This window comes from Bacillus rossius, assembly GCF_032445375.1.
Source record: "Bacillus rossius redtenbacheri isolate Brsri chromosome 9 unlocalized genomic scaffold, Brsri_v3 Brsri_v3_scf9_2, whole genome shotgun sequence".
NCBI lineage: Eukaryota > Metazoa > Arthropoda > Insecta > Phasmatodea > Bacillidae > Bacillus > Bacillus rossius.
In genome coordinates this window covers 4,202,864-4,222,747 of record NW_026962013.1, presented here as the reverse complement: position 1 = coordinate 4,222,747, position 19,884 = coordinate 4,202,864, and the positions used below count along the sequence as shown (strand labels likewise).

The 19,884-nt window shown below is 38.5% G+C and overlaps 1 protein-coding gene across 1 annotated transcript; it reads left to right on the top strand.

Moving 5' to 3' along the window:
• The first annotated feature begins 1,601 nt into the window (after positions 1–1,601).
• On the top strand, positions 1,602–15,818 carry LOC134542833 (MOB kinase activator 1B). Its single transcript, XM_063387396.1, has 5 exons — positions 1,602–1,937; positions 6,014–6,180; positions 6,892–7,119; positions 8,299–8,462; positions 9,503–15,818. Exons 1-5 carry the CDS (start codon positions 1,924–1,926, stop codon positions 9,581–9,583), a joined length of 654 nt encoding a protein of 217 aa, XP_063243466.1. The 5' UTR covers positions 1,602–1,923; the 3' UTR covers positions 9,584–15,818.
• The last annotated feature ends 4,066 nt before the right edge of the window (positions 15,819–19,884 follow it).

Sequence of the window (19,884 nt, the reverse complement as noted above, 5' to 3'; positions counted from 1 at the left end):
TGGTATGGAGCAGAACGAAATTGAAGGAAAGGTGGTAGAGACGAAAAAGATGCGGAAGTTTAGGAGGAGATTTATAATACCTAATTGTATCTACGTGGAACCGACTGCGAGAAAGTTTAAATCCCAATTTAAAGGTGGCAGTTTCGAACATCCATTTAAACATTGTCCTCTGGTACAGTTGTGTATAAACTTATGAAGAGGTAGCACCTAAAGTAGTTTGTTTTTTGTTAAACAGCATGATAACAGTATTCTGCCTGAACAACTCAGCATTTACACAAGTCTCCACGTTAACAGCCTGAATCACTAAATAATAAAAAAATAAAATACTTAAACATACTTTTACTGGCAATAATAAAATTCATATTATTATATTTAAAGTGACCTCAAAGCTTCAAGTATTTTACTTTACCTTACAAACGGATTTTAAAATGACACCAACTATGAAGCAGACGACTAAACAGCACACATAGAACTAGTCGATTCTAACATGTGCAACCAATCCTTGAAATACAAAATAGTAGCTACTTAGCAAATATCCCTTAAAAAATATTTTCTTCTTGGATAATACTTTTCTTTTACGGGCAAATAACGCGAACTTCAGAAAATGGGATTACATTAGAAATGACGAGATATAAAAAAAATCCTTAAACGAAGGGGAAATTTTACAAAAAGTAAAAATAGGGCCAAATGAGGTTTTGAACACTAGTGCCGTTGTTTTGTATAAAAGTGTCACTTTCGAAGTCGGTAGTAGGTTTTGGCGCGCCCTCTGTATGAATCCAAAGGAGAGGGTGGCCTTGCTCCTTAGTTACAGGCTGGTTGAGCTAAAGAAAAGATGTGTTGTTCGGCCAGTTTCACATCTCTCGTGTTCCCTGGTCTCGCAGGAATGTAGGAGTACCACCATGGGTAGCGACGCAGGCTCCTTTGGTAAAGAACTGTTATCGGCATTAAATAAGAACATGTCTTACCAGATGGTTTATTAATCTGGTGTGTTTGGCAGCCCACATTCAAGCTATCCCCCAGTGTCATTTTCTTTCAGGCATTCCCGGTGGCCGACATCTGGGATTTTGACCTAATTTGCATATGTACATCACAACAAAGCCCTCTGCCACATTTAAGCCTCACTCCCTGACCTTTATTCCTCTCATGTTCTACCATGAGCTAATGCACCGTCACCTTTTCCCTCTCACATCAGCTGGCACTTAATATTTATCATTACCGTTCTCTCTCTTTTTGCCCTACTTTCTCATTTCTGATGGTAGTGACATGACAAGGTTATTAGAAAGTAGATGATATGTTCCATATTAGTTAACAATTATGCGAACATTGCTAGCCGGGATATTAACGAACACATAATTTGGGATGGAAATTGATCAAAATAAATTACAACTTTTTTTGAACATATTTAAGTAATAAGTGAATTTTTTTCGATTATCTCATGCTTTACAGAACTAAAAAAACAGTTTTTAATACATTAATATGTTTATGTTCATTTTTTTATAAAGTTTTATTTGTGACCAATTCTAATTATATTTATATTAGTGGCACGTTTTTAAAATTTGGTTTGTCCGTTGCTGTATTTTCCGAACAAATGCATAGTATTCATAAAAGAGAAATGTTAAAAAAACAAACAAAACGGGACTTTTTTTTTATTTTTCTTGTCAGTGTTTGAATAGTGAATCATCAGCTTTAGGATAAACTTTTATGTTACGAAGACTAGGATTAATACTGGTCTAATTAAATGAATAAATACGAAGTGTAATTTGTTTTTATATAAAATCAAGCTCGTTAAGTCAATTTTTGAATCAGTCGGCCATGTTCTTTGCTTCCTATAAGTAATGTAAAGATTTTGTCAATAACTTACTTTTGCATTTTATTAACGGATAGATTTGAATAACAGCGTCCTGAAGAGGAGCTGATACTACTATGAGCTTCCTGTTGTAAGTGTTACTACTTTTTTTGTTGTCTAGGTCTGTTTGACAGTGGACAATTTTAAAAATCACGATTATGTACACCTGACAGTTGTGAGTTCTGTAGTTAATATTTTAGTACGATAAAAAGTACTATTTTTTTTTTTTTTGTTTAAGTCACAGATTCAGAAATTTTGTTCAGAATCAGAAACACTTTCATAGCTAGAAGAACAACCAATAGAGGGAATCAGAGCATTGTGTAAGAGATAAGTAGGCGAGGTTAAAGGCCCGTCTACAATTGCAATGTCCTAAATTGTGTCCAACGGACACTGATTGCTGATTGGCTCATGTGACCCTCTGACGTCATGGGTGAATGGTCTGGATCTCTCTGATCTGAATACATTGGTCAACTTAATAATGAATGATGAGGTAGGATCAAGAAGCCAAGAAGAACAAGACAAAATATTGCTTAGTGCTGTCTGTTTGCACAAGCACATCTCAAAGTCTGAAAACACAAATTTTTTTTAGGCAGTGTGATTAGAATTAATTCATTAGCATTTCCTTTTGCCTTACCGAATCAAAATATTATGGAAATCTTACAAATTCCACAAGTTAAATTAATAGGTTTGTTTGACTCGAGGTCTCTTTTTGACCTGTCAACTCTCGGGGCGCCCTTTTCCGGAAGCAGTATGGCGGATGGTCGTTTTACTCGCGGGGGCAAGTTGCTCTCAGGTCACTCAGGTCATGCTCTCGATATGCTCCTCCTCTCGAGGAAGAGTTGCGAGGGCAAGTCGTCTGCTGGTTGTTTTGGCGCGACTTTGACGATGGAGTCAATATGTTATCAAGCTACATTTGGTGATGACGGTAATATTTTAATAGATGACGACATTGAAGCGGAAAAACTTTTCAATATAACTTATTTGGCGTCCTTTATTTAACAATCACAAGATTTGCTGTCGTTTCCTAGTACAGGTTAGCTTAAGCATACCACAGACGGTTTAAAGTCGAAAACCAATATTTATATTTTTTACCGTCATCAAGCTCTCTCATAATTTGTAGTCCAATCAGGGGCGCAACAACTAAATTTCCAAAGGGAGGCAATATACCTTTTTATAAAGAATCATCGATCCCCCCTATTGAAGCGGGGGGTCCGGGGGTCCTCCCCCGGGAAAATTTGTATTTCAAGGTGGAAAATGGTGCTATTTAAGCAGTTTTATTATCTAAAAATTGATTACACAGCACTTTATTTGCCCCCGTTTGCTCCCACATCAAGGTTTCAGAGGGGGGGGGGGGGGTGGCAAAATACCCTTGCCCCCCCCCCCCCTGATGTTGCGCCCCTGAGTCCAATATATGGTAAATCTTCATATGAATCTTCATTTCCAAACAAATTCCTCACAATGTCTGCTATATTTTCCGCCATCATTGTTTTGCAACAAATAGCGTTTTCTTCGTGTATTAAAAGTTACCGACTCTTTTTGCCCTCAGGTCAACTTGCTCCCAACTCTTTCAACTCCCGAGGAGCACGAGAGACCTCGAGTCAAACAAACCTAATATTCAAAACTAAGCTGCATACTCATTTACAATGCATGCAAAAATAGACAAAAACAATTGAAAAACAATTATTTTGGTGCTCTATATTTACTGCACTCTAGTAACTATTTTAGAAATCAGTGGATTCAGACATTGCAAATGTAGACACGGCACTTTTCCCATGCGACAATAAATGTCATTCACATTGGGATAAGGACACAGACAGCCCACAGGTTTGGGCTATTGTAGATGGGCCTTAACCGTACCATTAGTTAGATGCAAGATTACATGGTGAATATAAATAAAATCAAAATTCAGCATAATTAAGTCAATGCATCACTAAATATCGAAATGAAAGTCAATACACCTCCAAACACTGAAATGAAAGTCAGTAACACCTCATTACCTCATTCTGTATCATTAAAATATATAATTCATTTCATAAATACCTTATTTAGTTTATTATTTTATATATATTTTTTTAAGTAAATGAGAGCAGTCTATTGCTGATACCATACAGACATGGGTAAATGCCTGTAGAGAAAACATAAGTTAATGAATATAAGTATAATGAATTTGGTCTTTTAACATTGCATACTGATTTTTTTGATTATTGCATGTTTTATTTGCAGTTTTTTGTTGAACTTTCCTCATCAGTATATGTAGTATTATGTTAATATTTTAAGTGACTTACCACAAATTGTTGAAGCGATCAATGTAATTGTGCTTATGTACTTATTACATGTGTTTTAATTTTTAATGGTGATAAAAGTTTATTTTTAATGATGAAATTGTCTTTTTTTGTAGCACCATAAAATCTTGGCTCTACCATTAGCTTATCTAAGTTAGTTGGGTGTATGTATGAGGCAGTGAGTGGTGAGAAAAGATTGGGGGATTCAGGATATAGAGTAATTTTGATTTTTGAAGAAGGCCAATTTTTCCAAGAAAAATATCTACGATTTTATGTTCACATGTTTTCAAATAATTTTTAAAGGGAACATTTTTGTAACTTCAGTAGTTTACCAGTAGTTAACAGTTTTGACAAGCTGTTAGGTTAGTCCCTGTATACCTACTATAGTAATTATAATAAGAACGGTTGGTTGTGTTAGGTCATATACATTAAAAATACTTTTAATATAGTGTGGACAGTTGATTAGGGCAATCTCTCATGGAAAACTGTCTCGGCTGCGTGATTATATCTCAACATAAATTTATATCGCTATAGCAAGCATTGGCAGCGACCACTCTACTACATGGTATCCTTAATTACTTTGTCTTTATAGTGTTAGATTATGTACAAACTATTTTACTTCTCGATAAAAACCCACCCTTGATACAAATAGTACCAAACAGTATTACGTAAGGACTATTTCCTTTATGAATACAAGTTCACACTCCACACGAGTGGAGGGCGGTGGCCAAGTGGCTAGAACAATCGCCTCCTACCAAGGTGACCCGGGGTTCGATTCCCGGTACTGGCGAACTCTGATTTTCATAAGTGGGAAATTTGGTGGATGTTGCCGTGTCCTGCGTGTTCGCTCGAGTGTTCTCATTTCTCCCATCAGTTCATTCTGTCGCTTCCTCGCACCCCGTCTGTCCCCCTTCTCGCATTCTCCGGGCAGGGCGGGCGGCTCCTGCGAGAGTCAATGTAGACCCTGTCTCTGGCTGGCAAATACATGTTGATTTCATAGTTCACACAAGTAGATACCTACACACGTGGCTGTAATGTTATACTGACGTCAATGCACAACTTTGCCAATAAACCGTGAGTTTCTCGGAATCCGGTTTAAAAGGTCATACTAGTATTGAAAAACACAAATTTCGTAATTTGATTACTTTTTTTTTTTATGGAAAAGCCATGCCCCTAGAAATTTCTTGTACCTAACACAACCGTTAAAATGGTCATTTGTGCTAAAATACTTGGAGTATTGCAGCGCTGTATTTCATAGTTGCTAGTAAGAAGGTAAGTTTATAAAAAAAAACATTTTCAAAATTTTGTTTGCCTTTGTTTCGGCACCTGTCCCCAATATTTAGCAGATCCGTAAAGTGGCATTTCAACGTTTCAGTTAGTTAACAGTTAATTTACTTCTTTTTATGGTTTTGGTAGGTTCGCTGTTATATACTATATTATGCTAAAAATAATAATCTTAAACATATCCAGTACCTCTGAAAAGAAGATACTTTACAGTGTGTATAGAGTGTGATTGGCAGCCTTGACAATGCCAGTCGTGTTATTATACAAAGTAAAGGTTTTTACACATAGTGCCTATGTTGGGTGGGCAGATTAAATATTTCTGGTAGGCTTTAAAATCCTGTCAAAACTAAATTGTCCCCCACAATTGCTTTAGTGCAGCCGGTGACAATTGGCAATACCTTCTCAACATCTCTATTCTTCAACCAAATTATTAACTGCGTCAAATAGACTTTATTGCAGCCAGTACGAGTCACATTTTGTTTTAAGTGGGCAAGATGTTTTTTGTAAACCTAATACCCTGCCGAATGTAAAGCAGGTGGGGCAACACGTGAACCGGCACGGTGGTGAGTAAGTGAGTAAGGGAGTGTCGTGTTGGTTGCAGTGGGAGCCGGTCATCCAAGACCTTCAAGCCGAAGAAGAACATCCCGGAGGGCACGCACCAGTATGACCTGATGAAGCATGCCGCGGCCACGCTCGGATCGGGCAACCTGCGGCTGGCGGTCATGTTGCCGGAGGGAGAAGACCTCAACGAGTGGGTCGCCGTCAACAGTAAGAGCAGACCCTCGTCCGATGCCGTCGTTTGTAGTTTTTTCAGCATTGGAAATACTTACATAATGCCTTGTTATTACTAGTAATAGTGACTGTTACAACAGAGTGCAGCTTGGGCCGCATACTGCCGTGCGGAAAATTGAAGCAAACAAAAACCTCGGGGAAATAGTTCAGGTGTACAGAGGATACTGTACACACAGCTTACCGCAGTTTTGAGTTGTGATAAAAGGCCACCATATGGTATAGATTAGTGTTTTAATTGTTTTGCTGTTTGTTGTATTGTTTTTTTTTTTAGTGTGTTATCATTTAGGTATCTGTTCACTACATCACAGATATTTACTCTTCAAAAACAAATCAGATTGTGTTGTGTTTTTATTAGGTTATATAGATGATCCTGCTTCGAACATTGGTTTCAAGTTGCAAGCTAGCCTTTTGAGGATGGGGTTTAGTTGCATAATGCAAAAATTAGTCTAAAAATTACTGGAAATTTTGAACTTCTTTATATATATTTTTTTTCCTGTTCCCTGATTCATAGTGATTTTTATAACTTGTATCTTCTAATTGGTAATCATTTAACCGATGCACATTTTGTGCTGGTGCTATTTTACCCGAATTCAGATGTTAGTATATTCCTAACACGTGCATGTAATGAAATGCTAACTGGTGCTTGAGGCTGATTGGTGGAGTGACGTGCGCTTGCTGCGTGTGCAGCGGTGGACTTCTTCAACCAGATCAACATGCTGTACGGCACCATCACGGAGTTCTGCACCGAGGAGAAGTGCTCCATCATGTCGGCGGGGCCCAAGTACGAGTACCACTGGGCGGACGGCCACACGGTCAAGAAGCCCATCAAGTGCTCTGCCCCCAAGTACATCGACTACCTCATGACCTGGGTGCAGGACCAGTTGGACGACGAGACCCTCTTCCCGTCCAAGATCGGTGAGCCTCGGCCCGCCCGCGTCGCGGCAGCCGGTGTTTCATCGGCGCAATCTGCCTTTTGTCCCCTACGTATAGTGTCTCGTACGGCCGTACGAGGTTTGTGAGCGATGCAACTGATTTTTCAAACATATTTTGAATGCATTTTACATTAAAAATAATGTCAGTTTAATAATTTATTCCATAATTAGGTATAACTTACAGTCCCAAGATTTGTTATAAAGTGTCTGGTTAGCAGAATATGCTTCAAACTGCTTATATTTCTTAATTTTTGGACTTGATGATAATTTTGTTTGCAAAATGTGACTTCCATAATTTTTTTTTTGCTAAGATGTTGGTTGGAGCTCAATGCCGCAGACCGGGAAACTCGGGAAATTTAAAAGGTATAATCAAAATCTGGAAAAAAACCAGTGAAATTGACAAAATTTTAATTATGTATCAAACTGGATCAGTAATGTTTCAATGCTAGTGTGTTACTTTTATGATTTAAAACCTGTCTGTACTTAATTAATGTGTAGTTGAAAACCCATTTGTTTTCATTATTAATTTAATTGTTTCAGTCAATCAATTGTATATTGATTTAATGATTTTAAGCATGATAAAATGTTGATATTCATTCACGTACTCACAATCAATAATGTTTTGTTTCAATGTTGGATCAAATTTAGTGGTTTAATATTGCAACTTTGCAGTGTTGGTTGCATAACATTTATGGAAATGATAACACTGCATACTGTGGGGAAAAGATTTCTATGGTAAGTTTGACATGGCGTGTGTAGTCGAATTGTGTTTGGATATGTTTTAACATAACTGATTCCTGTAAATTGATGGCGTCTTCGCCCGTGTATGACGATGCTCGTTTGTACTGCGGTAGGAATGTTTTGGTAAGGTGTTTGGCAACACTGAATTTCAACAAAAATTTTTGTAAATTTTTATTTCCTAAATGCAAACGATTGTTCGAAAGTGGTTGTTTTAGTTTAATATAATTAATTTCCAAAAAAATCTGAAAATTACTGTGTGTATGTTATCTTGCAAGATTGATTGATGAAACAGAGGAATAAACAGGGGTAACTCGGGAAAACTTTATAAAGGAAGCTTGTTTTGGAACAGCAGATGTTTGTGTGCTGTTCAGGAGCCGTGGTGCAGGTTGTGACGAGGGTGATGTGTGTGTGTGTGCGGCAGGCGTGCCCTTCCCGAAGAACTTCCTGTCGATAGCGAAGACGATCCTGAAGCGACTGTTCCGGGTGTACGCGCACATCTACCACCAGCACTTCCAGGAGGTGGTGCACCTGGGCGAGGAGGCTCACCTCAACACCTCCTTCAAGCACTTCATCTTCTTCGTGCAGGCACGTGCTTGCAACCTCTCCTGCCTTTCACCGTACCGTTCTCAAATACATTCCTCTCTTTGGCAAGGTTGCGTGGGAGGAACCAAGGAACCTTCTATAGTTCGTTATTTGACATCTTGATTACATTTATAAGCAGGTTATTATCGTCATCATCATCATCATCATCATCCGTCATCATCCATCATCATCATCATCATCATCATCCATCATCATCCATCATCATCCATCATCATCATCCATCATCATCCATCATCATCATCATCATCCATCATCATCCATCATCATCATCCATCATCATCATCCATCATCATCATCCATCATCATCCCTCATCATCCATCATCATCCATCATCATCCATCATCATCATCATCATCCATCATCATCATCCATCATCATCCATCATCATCATCCATCATCATCCCTCATCATCCATCATCATCCCTCATCATCCATCATCATCATCCCTCATCATCCCTCATCCATCATCATCATCATCCCTCATCATCCATCATCATCATCCCTCATCATCCATCATCATCATCCATCATCATCCATCATCATCATCCATCATCATCCCTCATCATCCCTCATCATCCATCATCATCATCATCCATCATCATCATCCATCATCATCATCATCATCCATCATCATCATCCCTCATCATCCATCATCATCATCCATCATCATCCATCATCATCATCCATCATCATCCCTCATCATCCCTCATCATCCATCATCATCATCATCATCATCCATCATCATCATCCATCATCATCATCCATCATCATCCCTCATCATCCATCCATCATCATCCATCATTATCCAATATTGTGATTATTATTATTATTATTATTATTATTATTATTATTATTATTATAGAATAATTATAATTAGCGCAGCTCTACTACACTTGCATTGCATCGAATGGAAAAGCTAAAGTAAAGAATAGAACAGGGCCTTCAAAACTTCTCAGTTAGTGAACAAGCTAAAGCCTGTCATATTTTCGGGTCACTGAAGTACTGTCTCTGCGTGATTGCAGGAGTTCAACCTGATAGACCGGCGTGAGTTGGCACCCCTGCAGGAGCTGATAGAGAAGCTGACGGCCAAGGACTGCCGATGAATACTGCCGCCGTCGTCGTGATGCTGTGATATCTACGCGCCTATACACACACTTTGATGCAGAAGATGTAACAATTTATTTTGTGGCACGGAGGTGTTGATCCTGCGAAGAGAGAGGAGAGTCGGTGCGAGAGACGGGACTTGTCGGCGTGTGTTGTTGTGTTGGTGGTTCCTCTTTTTTTTAGTTTCCTAAGCTTTGCATTTTCTATTTGTGTTGGTGGCACTGCGTGTTTAGCGTTCTACACCCTCCTCCGACCAGCGTTGTGTACTTAGCACTCGCACTCGATGCAGACTGCCGCTTGGCCACGTGGGCCGTCTCGACCGTCGTGTGGACGTGAGTGCAACCATCCGTCGGGACGAGCGCGTCTCCGTCGAGAGTTACGAGTTCAGGGAGGTGGGGGCAGTCCATTGTGATTGTGACATGTGACTGGAATACCCAGGAAGCCGGTAGCCAAGTACTTGCAGTCCGCGGCTGGCAGGTGCACTTGCGACTTTGTTGTGTTTGTGCACGTAACCAGCTCCTGTCCCCCAGAGAAGCTGGCAGGCTGGAGAATATCCCAGCACGCATTCACATTACAAATGTCCCGTTTCACGTTGTTTTATATCTCATCTGCAAGTGGTCTGTTAGTACTCGTCTCGCTATCATTGAAACATTCATGCTGTAACTGAAACACATGTATAGTTTTACTGTAATAAGCCCAATAGTTTGTTGTGGATGAATTAAGCATCTCCATTAACTATTCTTGCCTATGTCTTCTGTAAGTTATCCTTGTTTTGATTTGTCTTAAGGCATAGAGATGTGCAAAATGTACGTTATTACCTGGTACTAAGTTAGACTTCATAGTTCTGTAAATTCTTGGAGAGGCAGAGGCACAAAGATTTTACATGTTTACAATGAATTTTCATCTAAAATGTATATCCATAGTATAAAAGTCAAACATAATTATTTTACAGGTTAAAATGGAAATTAGACATGTTTAACCATGTGTAAGTAGGTAATGTCATCTAGAGTTAGGGGACAGGTAAAATATGCTAATGATTATGGGTGAGTTCCAATTTTCACCCTTAAAACATTTTTCCGAGCTCCGTTATTGTAGAGTGGAATTGATTAGGTAGTATTTGAGAATAATGTTTATGCTATTTTTCAAATTAGAGCTGAACTTATCACAATTTTTAGTAGCTGTTGGAGTATGAGCAGTTAGGGACATTGTTTAGTTGGTCACATTCTTGTGAAGATTGTTGTTATTGGCTCAGGGGTGAGAGACTGCGCGACCAATAACAATAACATATAATCTTTGTTTTAGTTGGGGAGTCTCACATGTCAATCCAGTTAAAACAAGGGTTTGTATAAGGCACTCGACTAAAAAACTAAACATTCAATAGTGATTTTAAAATCACTACTGTTTCTGATAGCTGATTATTAGTTTGTCTTGATATAGCTTTTAGAATTTGTATTTAAGAATTATCTCACACATACATAAAATTCGAGCAGCACCTTAAAAAGTTCATAGACTTCTGTCTTGGTGCCCTTGTACTTCTTCAGGATTGGTAATGTAATAAAGAAGCATAGCAGAACTATGCGAGATTGTAACGTAATGTAAATTTTGCATGTCTCTCTTAGTGCATTGTCAGCCTGCATCGTTCTTTATTTTAGGGTTCTCAATCAAAAGAACATTATAAAATTTTGCTTGTTTTAGCCCTTATCTCATTATTCCTTTTTTTCTTTTATTTCCTAGTTAGTACATTAATGTCTGTGATTTGCAGTTTGCTAGAGATGGACAGAGAGTTGACAACTTGAGCCGAGTCATGCTAGTAACTTAGCTCGATTTTGCTTCACACTTGTGTTCATCGCGTCCCACTATTTTGCAAATGCTTAACAGTGAAACCTCCCTTATACTTACGTTTTCCTGCAATTTGCACAGCTTTTTTTAGAAGTACTTTTTATTATACATAATTACGTACACTTTCTGAAATATGTTCTTTTTATTTACGTTTCAAAACAATGTAAATGGACACTATTTTGGAATGAAAGGCTGGTGTTACATCATGGATTTGAAATCAAGCAAACAAATTTTAAAGTTCAATAAGAAAATTATACCTTTTTTCTATTATAGTGTCAGTTGGTAGTATCTATGTTTGGCACAAGCGTAGCAACACAAAAGTGATACATCTTTTGTTTTCATATCTTTGATTATCTGCGCTCTTTGAATGACTTCCAATGGGGAAGATTAATTTGAATATCATGTTGAACACACGCCATAGTTTTAATTGTATGCAATAGAGGAAGCCTGTAAAACAGACACACAGAAAATAAGCTTAAAGATTGGCCAATATCAAATGTTAAATGTAAGGACAGCACGTACAATTCTGTGGAAGGATTGGAATTAGTAATATCAATATCACAGCACAGACAAATTGGACTTAATGATGAGACAGCTGTAGGATAAAAACAGACTAACAACTTTTGACAACAAGCAACAGGCAGACTAGCCAAACAGTGATAATAAATAGATGATATATCTGTTTTTTTTCCCCCCTCCATATTTCATATCTGTTTATCATCGTTAGGTTGCTGTCTTTCGCTTTGTTGTTTGTTTTTACTGTTTTTTGTGCTGCAATTTCCTCATCGTTCTCAGTCCACTGTGCTCATCGGTGCAGTGATATTGCTCTAATTCCTTCCACTATATTCTCTTCTGTCTTTACAGTTAACATTTGTCATTGGCTAATTTTGGTTCTTTTCTGTGTGTGTGTATTCATTTTTCTATGTCGGTTTTTTTTTGGTGTGTTTCCTCTATGACATACAGTTGAAACTAGCAATGGCATATGTCCAAATTAATTATTCAAATTTAATTATCTATTCACGGCTTGGTTTTTGTTCCTTAAGACTCATTAAGCATTAACTAAATACGGATACAGACAGTGCTCCTTTGCTGCACAGAGCTTTATGTTAAATTCACATGACTTCGTTGACGTCAGATGACTTTGACAGTTCTGAGGGCAAATCATAAGTATCATGATTTTTGATGTAGAGAAAATAGTTTTTAACCAGAAATAGTGGAATATTGTGGAGGTAATATTTCTCCTGGTTGTAAACATTTTTCATTTTGGTTATTTTGTAGTTTATGAGCAGTTATTTTTAACACGTCTATTGAATGGCATTAAAAGTAAATCTTAGTGGGTTATTTCAATAGTTAATGAAAACATTAAAAATGTTTTTTTCGAATTTTTTTGAAATTAAAATTTTGTAATATTTTTTTGAATAATGAATTTAAAAAACATATTACACCCCAAAGTAAATCATCTATAACTTTTGAAGCCTAAATACATTTTTAAGGATGCTAATGAAAAAATATAAAGTCTCGACTTAGCAGTAATGCAGAATTAGATTTTAACTGTGAAATTTGCAAACTCGTCCATCTCTAGAGCTTATCATTCCATATTACGCTAGATTCAGACATGGCTGTATGAAGGATTGGTGTGTGAACCATCCGGAAGGTCGAAAGTTATTTAGTTTTTTCTTTCCCTTTTTTTAATTCATCACTTGAGATTTTTCCACAAGTCTCGTTATCATTGGTTAACTTGCCTGCATTGTATTCTTTTCTGTTCTAGTCAGGGTATTTACTGTGCAGCACATATGGGGGCTTAAAGGAGTCCATCAGTCACTGGATTGGTCAGGTGAAGTAGCATAGCTGTCCGACTCAACCGCGTGAACGTTGTCTCGGCTCATGCGTGTTTCTGCTTGCTTTTTGAATCCAGTTGCTGTTTGTACATAAGTAGATGGGATTGTGAATCTCAATGAGAATGATGCAAGCTCATATCTTGCTGCTGACAGTGGAGTCCTGCTGATTTGAGCTCTGATTATCATGTTTTCGGATCAGCCGAATAATTGCCGTAACACAACAGTGTGTAGTAAAATACATCCCTACAAAAATGTATCATGTAACACAGTCTATAACGCTATAAAAAGCACAAACTTACTAAACATGTTTACTGTCAAGGTTTCAACGAAAATATTCAATATTTAAAAAAAAATACTTTCCACCACTTGTTTGTACTAGCCATATTTTCAGATTAGTGAGTTTTGGATTAGCAGGACTCTACTGGATTGTTTTAGTGAGAAATAATTTTGAGTTAAAAGACAGTATATTGTGTACAGTAATTGCAGAGTAATATACTTTAAATCCATATTCAAAAGCAAACTAGCTAACATATTCCATAGGCGTTGAGGTGTTACTGCTTTGAAGTATGTGCTTTCATTTATAGCAGGAGACTCTTCACCTGACCGTTCAGTCACCTGGGGTGTTGTGTGTGGCCTTCGATTGTGCAGGTTACTCTAAACTTGGGTATTTTCCAATTCCAAAGAATCTCAACTGTACACAAGTATTTATCACTCACGAGCCAAACACTGTTTGGAAGAAGTGTAGGTTATATGTAGTAACTAGGTGACACATTTTATATATGCGATGTACTGATGTGAATTGTTACTTGCTGTTTTGGAGTGACATATTTTTTGATAAAGCCTGAAGAACAATTTATTTATTGACGTATTAACTCAAATTGCCGGTTGTCATCCAATGTGTGAAAAATGAAATAAGCTATACGTATTGGCTGGCATTGAAAAAACATGTGGGTTACTCAAAGTTGGTACAGACAGCTCTCCCATGCTTTTTATAACTTTATTTTAGGGTGGGGGAGAAATTATTTTAGTAAAGTGCTGTTTTCCACATTTTAATATAATATATAGTAAACAATAGAACTAAATTATTTAAACAAATTTAAGTTAGGTTCCTTATTCCATGATAAAATAATAAATTTTTCTGATTAGTTTGGAATATTCATGGTTAAATTTGAAACACATGTTGCAGGGTTTTTAATGGACCTATTTTACAGTAAAGATTGTTCATTTTATCAAATGCCTTGTTCAGTGTTTATCATAATTAAAATTTGACTCCTTAATACAGCTACTAAATGCTGTTTTTACACTCTATGTTTGTTGGAAAAAATGTTATGTACATGTGCCTCGTAATATGTAGTTAAATGAGGAAAATTTATATTGGCTTAGTCTTAATATGAGTGACATAATGCACATAATGCAAGAACCGTCATACCTGTAGGGAGTTTGTGGATTGATTTGGCCATGAATGTACAGGATACGTCTGACAAACTTCAGCTGCGTGTTCATCATGAAAATAAAAAACTAAACGTATGACTAAATAAATTATTTCATTTAAACAGTTGGGAGTCACACCTTTATTTTCGGAATATTTTGTGATGTGTTGCTACCCCCAGTTATTTTAATGAAATAATTTTCGACAGCCACAACATTCATGGTGGTTGTAGAACTTTGTTCAAATAAACATAATCCACAATCTTAAACACTTTCTCCATTATTTACAATAAAAATGTTGTTCAGCTCAGTCTTCAAGATGTATACCAGCCTTGTGAAGAAATTTAGACCGTAAGTTGTATTATGTTTTAAACTTATTTTGTCCTTATGAATGCGGAGCCGAAGTTTGTCAAATTCACACTCGAGCTGTTTTACTGCTAAATAAGTATAACATTCCGCATTCTTTAATCCGGCACCGATCATGCTGTTCTCATTTAGGTTTTTAGTAGAGGGGATTCGGGCAATCGTTGACCTTGACCGCCAGACTTCTTGAATTTCGCTCAATTGTTTATTTTATGATATTTTGACAGACATAATGTTATACATTAGTGTGAGACTTTTTTCCAACACCAATGCTTTTGTGTCTATTTTCTTGTTACAGAGCAGCTAATTAAGACATGTTTTATATTTCATTGCACTGTTTATTTATTTTACTTTTGTGTTTCCATTAAGGCTGTATCAAAGCTCAATAATCTAGCATAATCTCCAATCCCTGCACTGCTGTTGCCTGGGATTGCAGAGTTATTCCTGTATCAGCTTTTTGTGCCCTCAAGTGATAAAATGTTGGGTACATTCATAGTGATGTAATGAAATGTTAAATGAAGAAACAGAAATTCAAAGCAGCTTGGATCAGTTCTTATTGCACTTGGTTTTACTGAGTGATGGGGAAAACGTGACCTTGAGTGCAGTGGGTCGCTTCCTGCCAGGCGAGTTAGTCGAAAACCGAGAACTTTTTGTTGCTCTTCTGATAGTGTTTATCATGCTAGTGTTGTGTATTACTTATTTAATTGCTGTAACCAGAAAAAATTATTTGTGTAACTGAAAGTTTAAAGAAAAAGTTTATTACCAAGATGTTATGTTTTTATTTTTTTGACGTTGCTAACACATGTTAAGTCCCTTATCGTGTTGGACGGCTTTCATGCACTTCTGAGCTCTTGCTGTGGCTTGTCAGTTTCGACTCTCACAAGGCAGCTGAGCAGTTTTGGTGAGTACGAGTACATCACGGATGGAAACCCAAGCCAAATGAATGTGTGGGTTTATGGATGCTTAGTTTTATCACCTAGCCTCTTGCTACTACTGTAGCGTGTTCTTCAAAACTTACTTTCGTGTTTGTGAAATGTCTGAGCATTAAAGAGGTAGTAGTTTGTTTTGAGCCTAAGTCAAAGACATGGTTGTGAGACTACAGAAGTGAGCCCAAATTGAAAAGTAAATTGTGTTTTTACAGTATTTTATGAATTATCTAAAGAAGTTTTTATTTTATTTTATCCCTCTAGCTCATTGTACACAGTTGCGATTTCAATTATGGTAGGTTTAAGATTGTGTGTTTGGCATGGGATATATTTTGTGTCAAATCTATTTTTAGATGATTAACATGTTATGCTTAATATTGCTACAGTATTTTAATTTTGAAGGACATTGTAGAAATAAATGCCTAAAGAAAATTTTCTAAAAAAATTTTAATGCATGCACATATGAAAGTGCCGTCGTCCGCGGTCTCGTGTTCGAGTCCGGGCGCGAGTTCTAGCGGGATGGCTGGTCTGACTAACGTTTTATGTTCCGGGAGGGCGCCAGGCTAGCTCGGTGTCTAACCAATGAGGGTTCGTGGTTCGTTGCCCCAGCGTGGTCCGCTAGAACCGTCGGCGGTCTTGCCTGGGAATTTACGTTAAAGAAGAATGCGTGGGATTGCCGTAGTAGCGACGTGCCTTTATTCAAGGGATTGACGTCACACCATACAATTACTGAGTACAGACATGCCCCTGAGGGCTACTTGTCCGTTGCGGGGTGCAGGCCGGTACATGTTCAATGTTTCGTGGCACTGGTTTCTCGGGTAACAGTATGCAGGCCAAGTACACTTGATGCAAGAGAGGCGCGCACAGATGACGTGGCGCAAAGTTACATTAACAAAGTACACTTAATGAAAATTAGGCGCGCACAAATGACGTTGCGCAAAGTTACGTTAACAAAGTACACTTAATGAAAATTAGGCGCACACAAATGACGTGGCGCAAAGTTACGTTAACAAAGTACACTTAATGAAAATTAGGCGCGCACAAATGACGTGGCGCAAAGTTACGTTAACAAGTACACTTAATGAAAATTAGGTGCGCACAAATGACGTGGCGCAAAGTTACGTTAACAAAGTACACTTAATGAAAATTAGGCGCGCACAATTGACGTGGCACACAGAGTTTGTGGGTGACTGGAGTCGGCCAGTCCCGTAAGCGATTGTTTCTACGCTGGTGCCGTGCCCACTGGGGTGGTACACGCACCGCCACTAAACTTGGCGAAGTTTTCCTTGCGGGTTTGTGGTCAGCGCGAAGGCGCGTGGCCTTAAGAAAAGTTCTGTGGTTTGCGGGAGACGGCCCGTGCCGTATGCTGAAGAGCGACCCTGCGCACCAGGTGTGGTGCGGGGCGTCTTTACGTTTACGCGGTCGGATTAGGTCCTGAACCGTAAAAAACGGACCGGGCACGCACGGAGAGGTGAATAGAAAAAGGTTTGGTTTATGCTAAATGACTATATTTACTGGACGTTACTTGCGATGAAGACAATGGTTGTGGTCCCTCCGTGGGACGTAGGTCCGTCCCGGTCCGCGAGTCGAGTAGAACTGCGGAACTGGCATGGCGTCCGGTGGCGCGTCGGCCCCTGCCGCGCCAAGCTTGACCTCATTACGTTAAAAACTAAATGACTGCGTCTGGAAGAGACTTTAAGGTCGCAAAATTCGTAATTAATTGTTTGAGGGGGAATGGGTGTGGTTCGTCTCTAGTCCACACGGATTTAGTGTGCTTTATAATAATAATGTCTGGTTTGGCCGTTCGGCTCGGTGGCTCGCTCGACTCGGGTGGGCCACGGCCAGGGGTGCGTTCCGTTAGCGGGAGAGTATACTGGCGGTTGCAGGTCGGGCTTAGGGATGGTCGTCGGTCGGACGACGTCAAAAGCAAATATTAAGAGTATATATACTAGCTGCAGTACCTGGTGTTGCCCGGGCTGAACACAGGATGATATATTGTTTTCAAGTTAAAGTGAAATGGATAGCACTGTATGACAGTGTGGTAGATATACCCATGGTGAGTTGTTGAACGGTTAAGAATTTGCGCTGCAGTGCCATCTAGTGGTCGGCAATAGCTAAATGGACATTGCGAAAATAATCTGTCTGTTTCTCAAGTTAAGACTTGGAGCTCTGTTAGCTTCACTTTTTCAGCTCATGCTAGAAGTCAGAATGCAGCTGAACTGGGGAGAATCAAACCTTTGCTCCACTTCCCTTGCTGCAACAATAAACGTGTGCACATTATGAATTAAATTATAATTAAGGAATGGTGGAAAAAATTAAAAATTTTAACACAACTGAATTGCAATGTCGGTAATCTTAACTCGGACTAATTTAGAAATGCCTTAGTTCCAGTGCACTGATCGCAATTGTCACGTCAGTCCTTGAAGAGCGACGTATGATTGATGTAACACGCTCGTATACTAACACTAAAGTTGCTCGTGCAAATAACACTTGTACTGACAAACTATGGTTCCGTGTTAGAACATGCCACTGTCCCAAACCATTGTATGTACTATAGAACCATTTTTGTTAGCAATACTCGCATTTTCTTGAATAACTTGGGCAGTGTCCCGGAAGACTGCTGTCCTGGGGTGGGTCACTGCGACGTGGTGACAATCATGCCCCGAGGTCGACATGTCTTGTTACCTGAAATTACCTGCAAGATCTCTCAACCCAAACAACCCCATAGTAGGCAGTAGATGTCAAGGTTACTGGTGTACAACATTTTGTGCAATTTGTGACTATGAGTTTTTCCTAGTAGATTAATGTATACATTTAATTGTTAAAAATCTAGGTAATGTTTTTTAATAAACACATTGAGTCTGATTCCATCACAGATGTCGCCGATCAAGGAACTGGTGGTTAAGTTGATAGATGCCCGGGGCAACCTCAGTGTTAAACATCGCCTCATAGAGGGGGCATAGTCGTGGCCTGTTCAGCCCAAGTGGTGATTGTAGATAATGGTGTAGGCATTATTTGCAATTGTTTAAGGATATCCTGAGAAAACCCTGCCTCGTCCACTGTGTTATTTGGCAAGATAGCCTCTTGGATAAATGGGTTATATGTGGAATGTCAAGCTTCCAGCAATTTAACTGTAACACTGCAATAGTGTGAAATAGGTGAAACAATAAGCTGGGAAATTTAGATTACAGGCAAAGCCAGTCCGAAACGTAGGTGACACTGCCAAAAGCATAGACAGTTTAACTAACCAAAATGAAACTAGAAATAGCCTATTTAAAAAAAAAAGCTAGTAGGCTCGTGGATGTAGAGAAGAAACCATTCTTAACATAAATTAATGTACTGTATAAATCAGTTGGAACAATAATTGAATGCTCTCCATGTGATTGGACTGCTATGGCTGTAACAGGAACTCGTGATTATCGCACCAGGCTCAACGATGGGAAGTGAAATCGTGGTACACATTTAAAATAAAAAGAATCATATGTCCTTAAAATAAACAGAACATTTAAAAAACGGTATTATAGAGTGAAGGAGTGCTGGCCAATTAATGCTAATCTGCAACAAACGATCACTTTTAGTTTTTATATTGTAATAATACAATCAGCGTGGTAGCCATGGTGTGGGCGGGCTTTCTCAGTGCTCAGCACTTTATCTTACTGGCCAGGCTGGATCCCCAGCTTCTAAAACTACCCAGGGCGGTATGGCACTAGATTTAAAACTAATTTATTTAAAAATAAGCTTGACTTTAGCCATGGAGTTAGAAATTGTCAGAAGATGAAATGCTCTGACGTAGTGGAAGTTCTTACCTCACCGTCGTCATATTGTTACGCCCAAAACAATGTTAAAATTGTGTTTGATCATTCCATGTAAATAAGAAAACCCTGACCTGGCGGAGAATCTAACCTG

Bases quoted from the DNA above. Each gene is read 5' to 3' on its own strand.
- LOC134542833 (XM_063387396.1), top strand. The intron at 7,120-8,298 runs GTGAGCCTCGGC...TGTGTGCGGCAG, and splicing joins CCTCTTCCCGTCCAAGATCG to GCGTGCCCTTCCCGAAGAAC. The intron at 8,463-9,502 runs GCACGTGCTTGC...GCGTGATTGCAG, and splicing joins ACTTCATCTTCTTCGTGCAG to GAGTTCAACCTGATAGACCG.